This window comes from Cucurbita pepo, chromosome LG06 (assembly GCF_002806865.2).
Source record: "Cucurbita pepo subsp. pepo cultivar mu-cu-16 chromosome LG06, ASM280686v2, whole genome shotgun sequence".
Lineage (NCBI taxonomy): Eukaryota > Viridiplantae > Streptophyta > Magnoliopsida > Cucurbitales > Cucurbitaceae > Cucurbita > Cucurbita pepo.
The window spans coordinates 307627-320824 of NC_036643.1; the positions used below are offsets into that span (position 1 = coordinate 307627).

At 39.7% G+C, this 13198-nt stretch overlaps 3 protein-coding genes across 3 annotated transcripts; 1 reads left to right on the forward strand and 2 right to left on the reverse strand.

The window, feature by feature from the left end:
• Positions 1-211: 211 nt before the first annotated feature.
• Positions 212-6127, forward strand: LOC111797017. Its single transcript, XM_023679865.1, has 2 exons — positions 212-472; positions 2472-6127. The coding sequence occupies exon 2, from the start codon at positions 2554-2556 to the stop codon at positions 5662-5664; it is 3111 nt and encodes a 1036-aa protein (XP_023535633.1). The 5' UTR covers positions 212-472; positions 2472-2553; the 3' UTR covers positions 5665-6127.
• Positions 6128-6320: 193 nt separating this feature from the next.
• Positions 6321-8263, reverse strand: LOC111797323 (thaumatin-like protein 1b). Its single transcript, XM_023680302.1, has 3 exons — positions 8117-8263; positions 7341-8034; positions 6321-6834 (listed from the first exon to the last, which is right to left on the reverse strand). The coding sequence occupies exons 1-3, from the start codon at positions 8172-8174 to the stop codon at positions 6657-6659; spliced, it is 930 nt and encodes a 309-aa protein (XP_023536070.1). The 5' UTR covers positions 8175-8263; the 3' UTR covers positions 6321-6656.
• A 1283-nt stretch (positions 8264-9546) lies between these two features.
• On the reverse strand, positions 9547-12833 carry LOC111796585 (UPF0307 protein PMI3641). The gene is made up of 6 exons (XM_023679273.1): positions 12443-12833; positions 12244-12292; positions 12089-12140; positions 10825-10979; positions 10353-10460; positions 9547-9829 (listed from the first exon to the last, which is right to left on the reverse strand). The coding sequence occupies exons 1-6, from the start codon at positions 12793-12795 to the stop codon at positions 9668-9670; spliced, it is 879 nt and encodes a 292-aa protein (XP_023535041.1). The 5' UTR covers positions 12796-12833; the 3' UTR covers positions 9547-9667.
• Positions 12834-13198: the final 365 nt, after the last annotated feature.

Sequence of the window (13198 nt, forward strand, 5' to 3'; positions counted from 1 at the left end):
TTCTGGATTTGTTCGGGCTCATCCGGACCATTTCGGTTCATTTATGGATCCCAATTTGAACCGGAACTACATGTCGCAAAAGACTCGCACGAGTCCCACGTGCCGCCATCCCATCGCTTAGGAAGACCAAAATTATGAAAGAAAAAAGAAAATGTAGAAATCACGATTCGAGGCAAAGGAGAGAGAAGAGCAACGCTTTCGTTTATTCTCTCTCTCTCTCTCTCTCTCTCTCTCTCTCTCTCTCTCTCTCTATCTCTCTCTATCTCTCTCGCTCGATGTGGGGGAAGGTTTCACAGACGACAAAACGAGGGTTTTGTGAAAACGGAAAAGAGAAAGAAAGAAAGAAAGGGAAGTTCTAGAGAGAGAAATTCCTCATTCATCAACCAGAGAGAGAATTTCGGAGAAGGACGAGTGTTTGGAGCTTCTGTTTCTGGTCGAATCTGAAGCTAGGGTTTACCGCTCTGTTGTCAAGGCAAGACACTCATACTGTTGCCTCCTTGCATTTTTATTTGCTCATTCTTAATTCCTTTTTCATTTTATATCATACTACATGTCTGCGCATTGATTTTCACAATCACCCATTGAAATTTGCATTTCATTTTCCTCCATGCCGGTTCTTCGTTTAAAGGCCGTAAAGCAGGGCGACCTCGTTTGATAATTTCCATTTTCTCTGTGTTCTAACCTATCATCTGATTCGGAGATACTTCCGTAGGTGGTGCTTGTTTTTATATCTCCTTTGGCTTTTTCTGGGGATACGGACGAGCTGCTTACTTGGCTCTGGCTGTTATTAAGAATTATTGTCGTCTTAACCATTGGGTTATATTTGTAGCTGGATGATCTTGCAATTTCAATAGCTAAAACCATGATTTAGCGAATATCGATTATTATTTTCCCTCCTTAGCGGGTCTTTTAAAGTAGCTTCTGCCCTTGGTTGTAGCACTGGGAACTGCTCTAAATTTGTAGGTAATCGGCTGTTGGACTCACCATAACAGTGGTGGGCTGTTTTCCAATCGTTATTCAATGGCACATCGTGTTTAATTTTTCCTTTTGGAAAGTTGAACATGGACGAAGTTCTTGCTCGTCATCATCCATATTTTGGTGAATATGTTGAAAATTCCTACAATAGTCAAATAGGCTTTCTCACCGTTACTCTTATAATCGAAGTCCATTAGCCAATGTGTTTTCAGAGTGATATAGATCAAATATTGTCCTGTTGTAGTTTCTGCGTACATCTCTCAGGGTCTCTAATCGATATGGACGTTGCCTGTTTGATTATGCCATACTTGTTATTTGCTGAATGCTCTGGAAGTTCTAACATCAAGGGTTTTTTGGTGCAAGTTCAATTAAAGACACTATTTATGTTTAATTCTTACAGTTGATCTATATGTTTATTTCTTGATTAATTTTAAACTATAACTGATTAGCATAGCTACAGGATTGAGATGCGATTATTTTTATTTAGATTTTTGGCTATGGATGTTCAGTTTTGTTATGTTACCAAATTTCATGTCAAGTCTTCTGTGAACTGCCTGCCTGTGTATATATTTTTTGGTATGATTGATGATTATATCTGCCATGCTCTTTTTGAGCTTACTTATGTTTGCCATACATGGCTTCAAACACTTTTCTCAGTGTACTTTATCTCAGGTGTAAACATAACATATTTTAACTTATTGGGTTGGTTTCTCGTGTCATAGTCAAGGCTTCATTTCAGGCCTTTTATAATTGGGATATTGTATTTTTGTTGTGTAGAACAATACTATATTTAGTTGACATGCCTATTTGAACGTTGCCCTGCCTCCCACCCCCATCTTTTCACACACTTTTCTCGTGTGATAACATGTAACCATTTTTTGCTGCTTCTTTGTGCATGGTGTAACATTTGTAACTATCTAATCACGGACACGGGTTCAAGACACACATACGGAAAAGACACTGGCACAACAACACGTCATTTTTAAAATCTAGGGCATGAACATGGAAAAGACACACACACACACACACACACATATATATATATATATCATTTTTTCTAATTAAAAAAATATATCAGTTTCATACATGAAGGAAATTCAAAGTGAACAAGTTTATGCATTTACATGTTTAAAAATTTTGTTGATGTATTTCACTATCAAATATTACTTTGGTCACATATGCATCTATTTAGTATACTTAACAAGTATTCGATGCATGTACTACAAGTTTTGGACCTACTTTGACTTTGTACAACTGATGGCTATTATTGCACTAAAAGTGTCTGATACATGTCCAACAAGTGTTAGAATGTCCTAGGGTCAGATGTCGGACTCGAATACATTAACAAAACTAATGTGTTTGTGCTTCTTAGGTAACTGTCACTTCATAAATCATTTGATGACAAATGTGCAACAATATCAGTTTTAATTTTGCATGCATATTTTCCCTAGTTTTAGGAATCTCTCTTGATTGACACATTTTTTCTTTATTTGCAGTGTTTTATAATTTGATCTGTTCGTCTGCTAGATGGATGAAAAGGCTTTCACTTTTCATGCTCTCAAGGATGGTGTATGAAGCATGATGACACTTGAAGACTTCTTCACCTTGACTGAAATAAAAAATGGGCTTACAGCCCCATGCAGAGTTGAGGAGTTGATCAATGTTATGCAAAAGGAGAAGGATTGTTTTGTTAAGAATGTCAGCGATGCAACCAGGCACTGGGCTGCTGTTGCAGGTGCTATTGCAGCTACGGAGAATAAAGATTGTCTCGATCTTTTTATCCAATTAGATGGACTGAGCTTCATTCAAAGATGGCTTAAGGATGCTCAAAAATTTAGTAACGATTCAAATGATAGCACCGTGGAAGAATCTATCATTGTTCTGTTGCAAGCACTTAAAAAGCTACATATAACTGCTGAGAAATCTATTTCTTCTGGAATTTTGTTTACTGTTAAGGGCCTGCATGAAACTACTGACAATGGAAAATCTAGGTTTGGGAATGAATTGAGTGTACTTCTTGACAGGTGGATGCAGGAGATAAATGATAAAGATTTACTCCATGATGCAGAAAATCGTGGTGTACGTTTTGATGAAGATTCAAATCTTGCTCCTGGAGCAGGAACGTCATCTGCTTCAGGTGCATCTGTTTCAAGAGAATTATCCAATGATGGAAAACAAGCAACAGAACCTGTCAGGGACAAGATATTGTCCCCCGGAAACTCTGATGCTCTTCACTCAGATAAGGTTGAAGATTCAAAAGTTCAATCTCCAAGAAACAAGGTTCAATCTCCAAGAAACGAGATCGAGTCTCATTCAGTTTCTGGAAATTCAGTTGTGAAAGATATATCTCCAGATTTAACAACAAACTCTGCTGGTGAGGATGCTTTGAAGAAGGATGAAACATCTCTATGTTCTGTTGGAGGAGGAAGTTCAGCTAGTGTGGCTTGTAGCTTTCCAGCTGCAAGGGAAGGCTGTGGTAATGAACAGTTGGATGGTTCAAAGAAGTTGAATGAGTTGCCGGAGCTTGAAAACCAAGTGAACAAGATTGATGGCTCTTCTGGTAGGTCATGTGTGATAGAGAAATCAGATAATTGTTCACATTCCTCCTTGCAGGTTCCCGGAACTGTTTTGGAAGGTTTTGATGTTGCAAATGGTGAAGAGCCTGCTGAAGAAGCTCCAGCTCAACAAGATAATGATGATCTTGCCAATGCTGGTGTCCGTCAATGCAGTTCTAGTCTAGATAGTGAGAAAGTTTCCACATTAGATTCAGGAAGTGGGATATCTGATAGAAAGACAAATTATGCTAGCATGCCTGTGTTCAAATCTGCAGGCCTAGATGCTGAGTGCTATCGAAATACTCTGCGGGGTTTGTCTATGAATGGGAGTCTAATAGGAAAACTTGAGGATCGTGGGGCTTCTTTTTCGAGGATGGAAAACTTTGGTCAAGTCAATGGAGGCAGACAATGTAGGAGAAAGGAAGATGACGGTGGAATGATTAATTTTGAATTTTCGAAACAGAAATCAAATCCCAGAACTTCAAATATTATTGATAATAGGTCAGATATGGAACTTGAGTATGGTATAGTTGATGCTCTGGAGGTTGCTCGGCAAGTAGCTCAAGAAGTAGAAAGAGAAGTGGTGGATTATCGAGAGCCATCCTGCAGCTCTTCTTCTGATAAAGTTTCTGATGGTGGAATCAGGCAGTTGGGAAAACTAGACACCATGGCTGACAAACAGGACCTTCCGGCTGACCTCCAAGCAAGGGAGGTCCAGTCTGCAAAAAGTAATGTTGCTGAATCATATTCTGATGCGGAGACATGCTTAACCCATCCAGATAATTTAGATACTCAACCAGAAAATTTAAATGAAAGGGAATCCTCCTTGGTCAGCGAAGCAGCTCGAGGGGTAGATGCGAGTACAGAAAAAGGATTTTGTGAATTTGATCTAAATCAAGATGTATTTAATGATGATGCCGAGCAGTTAGCAACTCCAGTATCTTTACCGGTATCTGTTACCTCTGTTTCTAGACCAGCTGCTTCATCTGGATTGCCTCTAACACCTTTGCAGTTTGAAGGGGTGCTTGGATGGAGAGGCTCTGCAGCCACTAGTGCTTTCCGGCCTGCTTCCCCACGTAAAGTTCCTGATAGTGATAGAACACTTTCTAGTGGGGGAAATTCTGATAGTTCAAAGCAGAGACAGGATTTTCTTGACATTGATTTGAATGTGGCTGAGACTGGAGAAGAAACGAGGAAACAAAACCTGGGATCATCTTTCCCTCAATCTGGAGAGTTTTTAGTTGAAAGTGGACAACGAAGATCTGGGGGACTAAAGCTGGACCTTAACTGCGTAGGCGAGGATGTTGATGCTCCATCATCAGATTTGAGAATGGAGGGACTCGTTAACATCCAGAATAGCTACAGTGCTTCTCCTGCCTGTTCTTCGTCATCGATGCAACCTTTGGTAAGGAATATTGATTTGAATGATAGGCCATGTGTTCAAGGTGATGCTCCTGATCAAGGCCCTGGTAAGTATTGTCAAAATGCAAGTGCTTATGGACGCCCAAATTCGGATGCTTCTGTTATTTCCATTATGGGTAAAAGGGTGGCAGTTAATAGAAAAGATTTTCCTTTTCATGCTTCACCGTTGCCAAACGGCAGAAGTGTTGAGCCTGCTGGAATGGGTGCTACTTTGACAAGAACAGGCGATATACTAGGAATGAGCTCTGCGGCTTCTTACCACCAGACTCCTTTTATTGGATACAATGGATTGACTCCAGGGCCGCCAACCATTTCATTCTCAACCATGTACGAACCTAGCGGTTCAATTCCTTACATGGTTGATTCAAGAGGAGCTGCTGTTATGCCTCAAATTATGGGCCCTATGTCAGCTGTTCCGCCTTCCTCTTACTCTCACCCACCGTTTGTCATGGGCATGACGGATCCACAGCTGACTCCCAACGGTTTAGCTCATTCGCGTCCTAAATTTGATTTGAATTCTGGATTAAGTGATTCTGGGGGTTTAAAGCAGTTTCTACTCCCAGGCCATTTCCGAACTGTGGAAGAGCAGTTGAGACAACCACCCTCAAGTTCTGGAGTTGGTGCGAAAAGGAAAGAACCAGATTGCCCTGATGGTGGGTGGGAAGGGTATATGCTAAGCTATAAACATCACCAGCCTCCATGGAAACAGTAATCCTTCCGCTCATCAACTTTTTCTCACTTTTGGAGTTGGACCCTTTCGTTAATTCACAGAAGTATACTGATGATCACTGTCAGAGAATGATTCATCCGAGGAGGCTGAACCCCTTCGCCATGGTGGTGGTGGTGGTGGGGGGTGGTTTCATTCATGACTAAATAAAGCTGGGTAAATTGTGCTGTTATATGATTCGCGAGTTAATTGTTGAGGGAAATCTAGGGTTTTTTTTTTTCTTTGTTTCCTTTCTTGGGGTTCTCATATATTTTCCTTTTCTTTTTGTTCCTTATTATTATTATCTTTATGGTGTTTTTTCATAGGAAGGCCATTGCAAAAAAGAAAAAAAAGAAAAGAATGCGGCTTTGGTACGTGTAGTCGTGTATTCTATATTCCATACATATCACAGAATTTTAGCATTAGGGTCTTTACCATTTTATCTAAAGGTAGAGTTATTTTATTTTTATTCCAACATATTTGATTTTGTGTTATTTAACAAGTGTTCGTATTCTAAAAGCCTAAACCACTTAACCATATAATAAATATAATCAACTCGATATTAAAATAACTTAGTGATATGACCCATTTGGAATCATCAATATCGTTTTTACAGCAATATTAGATTGTGACATAAGCATATTATTGAGTTCTTCCCCCAATACCAACAAATGAATTCATCCATCTTATTAGAAAGAATTGACGTATCGTAAAATCCTTGGAAAGAATTCTTAAATATTTAAATCCCTAGTCTTCCCTTTCAGCTTACGCCTATCAGACGGCGGATTGGTTAGCTTTTCAATTGTGACACGCGTCTGCATCACCTGGCCCCCGGCCTACCCCCACTTGGCCCATCATGCATTTTCTAATGAATGAAACACGCTGTGGGCTCCACATGTGACACGATGCTCTCCAGGCAAAAATGGGCCGAACTCTTCTTTAAAAAGGTAATGGGCCTCTTACTACTACAACCCAACTACGAAAGAAAGCGGGTCGGGTCAAAAGAGCTGCCGAGATTGAAGAATGGACACCGTGGCAATGGCTACCCCCAGTATACCGCGGATCGTTGTTCTCGACGCGCCGCTTAGATCATATCCAGCCCCTTCGTAAACCATAGTGTCGTTGCCGCCATTAATTGCCGGCGTGCTTGTGTTGTGACCTTCCGTTGATTTCTGACTGCACTCACAAAAGAAATGAAATTTGTCGGTGACTGATACATTCAGATAAAAAAAAAGCAATAGTGTTAATCAAGTGAAACGTGTCAGATTGTCAGTGGACCGTTAGGCAGATTATTTGACCGTTGCGTAATTGTACACAGCTAGAAAATCGTGCCAAATTACAACACCTCGTGTTACGTTATTTAAGCCGTTGAGCTAAAAAAACAGACTCCACGTGAAAAATCTCTATTATTCCGCGGCACGATCAACAAAAACTCAATCGTTGATTCGACGGCGTCGCCGCCGCCCCACGTCCCGCCTGGAAACATGTCGGCTAAAGAGTCGGTCGATGAAGGATTAAATTACTAAAATACCCTTCCAAATCCTATATGGCATAAGTATTAAGCACGTGATTCCCGCTGACTGGAAATTATGAAAACTTCTAATGTACGAAAATGCCCTCTAACGTTGGAACGAAAAAGAAGGCGAGGTATAAAGTCAAAAGGGAGAATTTTGTAAATTTACCTTGTGTTGGGTGAAGGGCAGAATGTGATGATATAATCGGCGTCGGCACATGTAAACGTGCTGGTTTTGTCGTCGTAAGCGTAGCTGTAAGCGCGTGGACACGCGCTTTTGAACACCTGCGAGTACGCAGAGGGTTTGCAAGTATCGGGTGTCGCGTACTCGCCACTGCAACAGTACTGCGGTTCGTTGAAAGCTTCACACGCGCTTTTACACGCGACGTTCTCTCCGCCGTCCACGCTGAAAACCTTGAGCTCTTGAGGACACGCGCCGTTCAAATCCACAACGCACCCCGTGCTTACACATTTCTCGCCGGTGCCGCCCTGCGGGACAACCAGCATAGGAATATTGTAACCATCGACCAAACTCACATCGAAGAAGTCAAGGCCGCCAGCGCCATCGAGGGTGAACTCCGCCAGAGTAGCTGGCGGCTTCGCGCCGTTCCCGCCGCACTCGACCTTGTCGGAGCCGCAGTCACCAGTGAGGCAAGAGAATTTTCCATTGGAGTCTTGTGAACAGTGGGTCCGGCCCCAGAATCGGCCCCCCCATGACCCCGGAGCAGAGATTGTTTTGGAGTCGCCAGCAGCGAGGACGAAGCCGGTGGCGGGAAGTGGTGGAACTCCGGCGTTGGAGAGAATTCCCGGCCAAACTGTGTACTCACATTTATTTACTATGCTGAAAGTGGTGGATAATACTCCTGCAATTTCATACTTAAACATAAGATTCAGAACATGAACACTAAATATGGATTTCAAAAGAAACTGAAAATGTAAAGCTACCAGATATTGAAATTTGGATGGTCAGAAGATATAATATGAACCAAATTTGTGTTCCCATTAAAGGGTTAGAACGCAAGAGTCAAATGAAGAGACGAGAAGATGAGAAAGAAGTTGAAGAGAATTGTTTAGTTTCGTCGGGGATGAGAAACAGAGAGATTTAGGTGAGCTCTCTAAGGAACGGATGAATGGCGTATTTATAGACACCAACGGAAGGTAAACGGACCATTCTAGCCTCATGCTTAGTGGGCCTGGGCCCATGGTCAATATTTTATTTATTTATTTAAATAAAAAAATTAACCAAATGATTTCTTGCTTTTAAGAATTGCAAATTATGCTATCAATATATAAAATTTGGGTATTTATCTAATTCATACTCAACATTTCTTCCACTAAATATATATATATATATATATTAAAATTTCTCTCTAATACATATAATTTAATAGACTACTAGACATGACACTTGATTTAATAAATTCAGATAAGTTGGCATGATTTAGCCAATAATTTGATAAAGGACAAATAAAATTATATCAAAGTCAATTTGTAATTATCAAATATCACAAATCCATATTTTGTAGACCATGCTACAATTAAAAAGAAAAAAAAATCTAATATTTAAATAGGTAATTAAGATTAATCAGTAAATTAAAAAGAACCATACGCTTAGAAAAAACACAGAGAAAAGGTGATCTTTGGTTACTGGTTTGATTGGGCCACGTTTTTATTGCAAGAAACGTGGGGTCGCTGACTATGGTTCCACGTAGCTGCCAACTGAGCCTTTTTCCCATTTGGTTCTTCAGTTTGTTTACCAAAGCTGACAATATTTCAAGTTGGATACAACTTCCCATTTCCAAAATCAAATTTGATTCCTTAAGCAAATCAATGGTCTCAAACCGACCAACTACCGGGGAACATTCCAACTCTCAACGCCCCTTCCTTTCTCAGTGTTCAAACCCACATCAACCGAAGGTCTTGGTTGGAGGTATTGATGTGGGAGCCTACGTCACTCACCTCCAACCATTGTTCAATCAGCGCGTAAATGCCATTAAAGAGGAATGGCGTCATTCAATACTAATCTTCCATTACAGACCAGAAATTACAATTTTTAAGGCAGAAGTTGATGCAGAAAAGGCCTCAAGACCCCATTTTTGAACAATATCATGACCATCCCTAAATGTAAGCTAGCTGTTGTTGCTTTCCTAACAACTTCATTTATGCTTCCATCTTTTCTAACCCTCCCTTTCAGATCTGGGCTCTATAATAAATTCCCCCACTATTAAAAGGCATTCCTACAGAGAAGAGTGCTGGACATGGACAGGAAAAGGATCAAGAAAGACCTCGAGATGCATATTAGACATAGCCTGGTTAACAGTCTCTAAGAGCCTAGTTAGCACTCAACAACTTGATCAAGCAGAGTTGAAAGAAGGTGAGAAGGAAAAGAAAAAAATGTGTTGGAAGTGAGAATTAACAGTCTGCAAGGTTATAAAAAACAAATATGTGTGCATAAGAAAGAATGCGAAGTTAATATAGTGCAAAAATAAATTTTTACTAGAGTTCATAAGGGGGCAGTTGTTTCGCCATTCTACAAAGAAAACGAGCAAGGGGCTTTCTAGCGGTTGTTATTGCCACATTGACTTCATCCTCATTCTCTTCAGTTGCCGCCTTGCGTTCTTCAACCATGTGCACTTTTCGGACAAGTCTCCGCAGCTCCTGTTGATGATTTTCATGCTAGTCAGAATCGCATGGGAATAGAATATCTAACTTAGCTAATAAAAGCTTCAAGTTGTAATTGTTCCGAAAATCTTTGTCCTATTGTTCTTGGGTAATTGATAGTTGACAAGGCAGGCCTGATTATAACTTTTTCAGCTAGAAGCATACAAAGGCCCTCTTTTGTTTGCAACTATCTTAAATAACTTTTATTTTTCTTCCATGGTTCGATCCTTTTTTTTGGCTCTCACTTAGTGTACATTTTCTTCATATTTTCAGAGCTATAGCTTTTCTACAATTATAGTCCAGTGGAAGTGTTTTTTTTTTTTTTTTCTGTTAATTTCCCTTGGATAGGGGTTTTCACCTCTTTTTGACATTTTCTCTTAATGTTTATTATCTCTCTCTCACACACACACACACAAAATCTTAAACAACTTAGAACGTTACAAAAATGGGTAAGGGTGGCACACCATTGACATGAAAAGAAAAGAAGAGAAAAAAAGTAGGGATGTAGTAAGTCAAGTACCTGACGGTCAAATTCAACAGTTTGTAGCGAATAAATTTCATTTGTAACGTTCTTGTCCTTACTGACTAACCCATCAAGCCATCTTGTAGCAATGTCCACATGCGGACCCTAATTAAGAAAGATATGGAGGGAAAGGGGAAGAAAAACTTCTAAAATTAAAATGAACATGGTATAAAATGACATTTATGAACATAATGCCCCTTCACTTCAATTGAGTCCAGAAACATAGGTTTTTACTCATCACAAAAAANTTGACAAGTTCCTGTATATTAATCAAAGTTAAATCCTAATAAAGCAACAGTAGCCATACTCGCTGGCTCTAATTTCTAAGTGTAGTTTTTACATTTCATTCGGTTCCATTGCTGTAGTATAGTCTTAGAAAAGGTCAGCAAGACAAATAAACTACAAAAATTATAACAATTTGGTATGTAAAAGAAGCGGTAATGTGTAAAAGAACCAGGACATAAAATACCTTTTCTTCCTCCTCCTCATATTCAGAGTCTGTATCTTCATCATCGTCAACTGCTACCGAACCAGACAATGTCTGCAGCATGGTATGGTCACCGTCTTTTGTGGCCTGTATTAAACTGTCCATTAATTCAGGTTGAACATCCCTCAGCAGTTTTCCTATAGCAAATTAAGCCAATTTATCAGAGCCACAGAATACGAATGCTTTGGAAAAATAAATTTACACTTCCTTAGATAAAGAAGTATTAATGTATCAATTATACACACATATATTCTAAAAAACATGTCCCCAACGTGTTTGTGTTCTACTTCTGTAGAAATTGACATATCATCATATCTGCATCATGACATGTTTGTGTCCCAAGTCCGTGCTGCTTAGAACAATGACCCCAATACCCTAACCAGAGTTATGGTCATTTCAAGGCCCTCCATTTCAAATTTGAGAAGACGGTTCTCTTAAAGTGCGATTTTGTGCCTTACATTTTACAGGATCTCGGTCTCATACGTTTATCAAGGATCACATAGACAGCAAGTTTATATTTCTTCTTCAATTGTTCTTGATAAACCATCACGTCATGGTGATCCAAGTTTAATATTCTTACATTAGAATATCGAAAGAAGTGGTCCCACATTGGCTAATTAAGAGAAAGATTATGGGTTTATAAGTAAGAAACACTATCTCCATTGGTATGAGACCTTTTGGGAAACAAAAAGCAAAGCCATGAGAGCTTATGCTCAAAGTGAACAATATCATACTATTGTGGAGAGTCGTGATTTCTAACATGATATCATAGTCATGCCCTAACTTAGCCATGTCAATAGAATCCTCAAATGTCGAACAAAGAAGTTGTGAGCCTCGAAGGTGTAGTCAAAAGTGACTCAAGTGTCAAACAAAGGGTGTATTTTGTTCGAGGGCGCTAGAGAAAGGAGTCGAACCTCGATTAAGGGGAGACTGATCAAGGGGTCTACAAGCCTAAGAAGAGGTTTTATGGTCTACTTTGTTCGATGGGAGGATTGTTGAGGATTATTGAAAGAAGTAGTCTCACGTTAGCTAATTAAGAGGAAGATCATGAGTTATAAATAAGGAACACTATCTCCATTGGTACGAGGCCTTTTGGAAAACAAAAAGCAAAACCATGAAAGCTTGGGCTCAAAGTAGATAATATTATACAATTGTGGAGAGTCGTGATTTTTATTAGTTCTAACTACTAACACGAATGGCCGAAATGCACATTTTACAAAGAATGAAATATCAAATATCAGCTTACCAATGTAACTAAACTGCCTTCGTTTTCCTTCTCTGACATCACGCCCAAGCCTCTGCGTCAAAAAATCAAACACCTTAGCTACATAAAAAGTTCATGCGTTGCCATACTGCCAAAGGATACGACTAACCACAAAATTCAAGCACTAGAAGAATCACCTTCACAAGCATTATTGCATCGAAGACATCTTTCTCGAGGGACGCCACTCTATCACCCCGGACAAGTAAAAGAAATCTCGCATTAGTCTCACTAAACTTGGAAACTCAAACTCCATTACCATCTCCCGAAGATTATCAGTGATAAACATTATACAAGAATAAGAAGTCGCCGGATAATGTTATGAGAGGATATGTTTACCTAAGGATGCGTTTAATTTGAGGAGTGGAGAAGGCCGCGAGATCCATGCCCCATTGGACGGCTCGTCGAGCTTCCCGTTTAAGCTGGTTCCGGCTCTTTCTAACATCCAAGTCCTCATCAACGCTCTCATCTTCTTGGAATTCGGCCGGAGCTTGAGCTTTGGATAATCTGAGACCTTTCGATCCATATTGGACTTCGCGACGAGCAGAATGAACGGTAGCTAAAGTTAGTCGACGAGAGTCGATTCTTTTGGCCACCCACGGCGGAGATGAGAGAAAATGATGTACGGTGCAACCGAAACAGTGATTCTGCAACATCGGCCAGTGCCGGAGAGCCCGAACCATATGACCCATGGTTGACGCGCTTCAGTCCGCGGCGCTGGTTTTACCGGCACCATAAATGGATGAAGGCGGGTTCGGCCCAGATTCATCGGCCCAGATCCATTGGCCCAGATTAATCTAGTTGATTTACATATTTATTCTTCGTTTATTTATCATTTATTTATTATTAATTTTTTAAAGACCGTTACTTATTTTTTTTAATTACAATCGGTAGGAAGATTTGAGCTGCAAGACCTGTTTATTATCATTAATATTATAAAAATTTATCATAATAAAGTCAACAATTGAACTGAAAAAGTCAACGTGAACCAAACAATTAGCATTATCTTGGCTTTGGTATTATTACCAAACCTCGTCAAATTTTGATTTTTTTTAAAAAAAATTATGATAAAACAATTTTTTTTGCCTTAAAAAT

Bases quoted from the DNA above. Each gene is read 5' to 3' on its own strand.
- LOC111797017 (XM_023679865.1), top strand. From the start codon at position 2,554: ATGATGACACTTGAAGACTTCTTCACCTTGACTGAAATAAAAAATGGG.
- LOC111797323 (XM_023680302.1), bottom strand. From the start codon at position 8,174: ATGGGAACACAAATTTGGTTCATATTATATCTTCTGACCATCCAAATT. The intron at 8,035-8,116 runs GTAGCTTTACAT...ATGAAATTGCAG, and splicing joins CATCCAAATTTCAATATCTG to GAGTATTATCCACCACTTTC. The intron at 6,835-7,340 runs GTAAATTTACAA...TTGTGAGTGCAG, and splicing joins TGCCCTTCACCCAACACAAG to TCAGAAATCAACGGAAGGTC.
- LOC111796585 (XM_023679273.1), bottom strand. From the start codon at position 12,795: ATGGGTCATATGGTTCGGGCTCTCCGGCACTGGCCGATGTTGCAGAAT. The intron at 12,293-12,442 runs GTAAACATATCC...CCGGGGTGATAG, and splicing joins CAAATTAAACGCATCCTTAG to AGTGGCGTCCCTCGAGAAAG. The intron at 12,141-12,243 runs GTGATTCTTCTA...TTTTTGACGCAG, and splicing joins ATGCAATAATGCTTGTGAAG to AGGCTTGGGCGTGATGTCAG.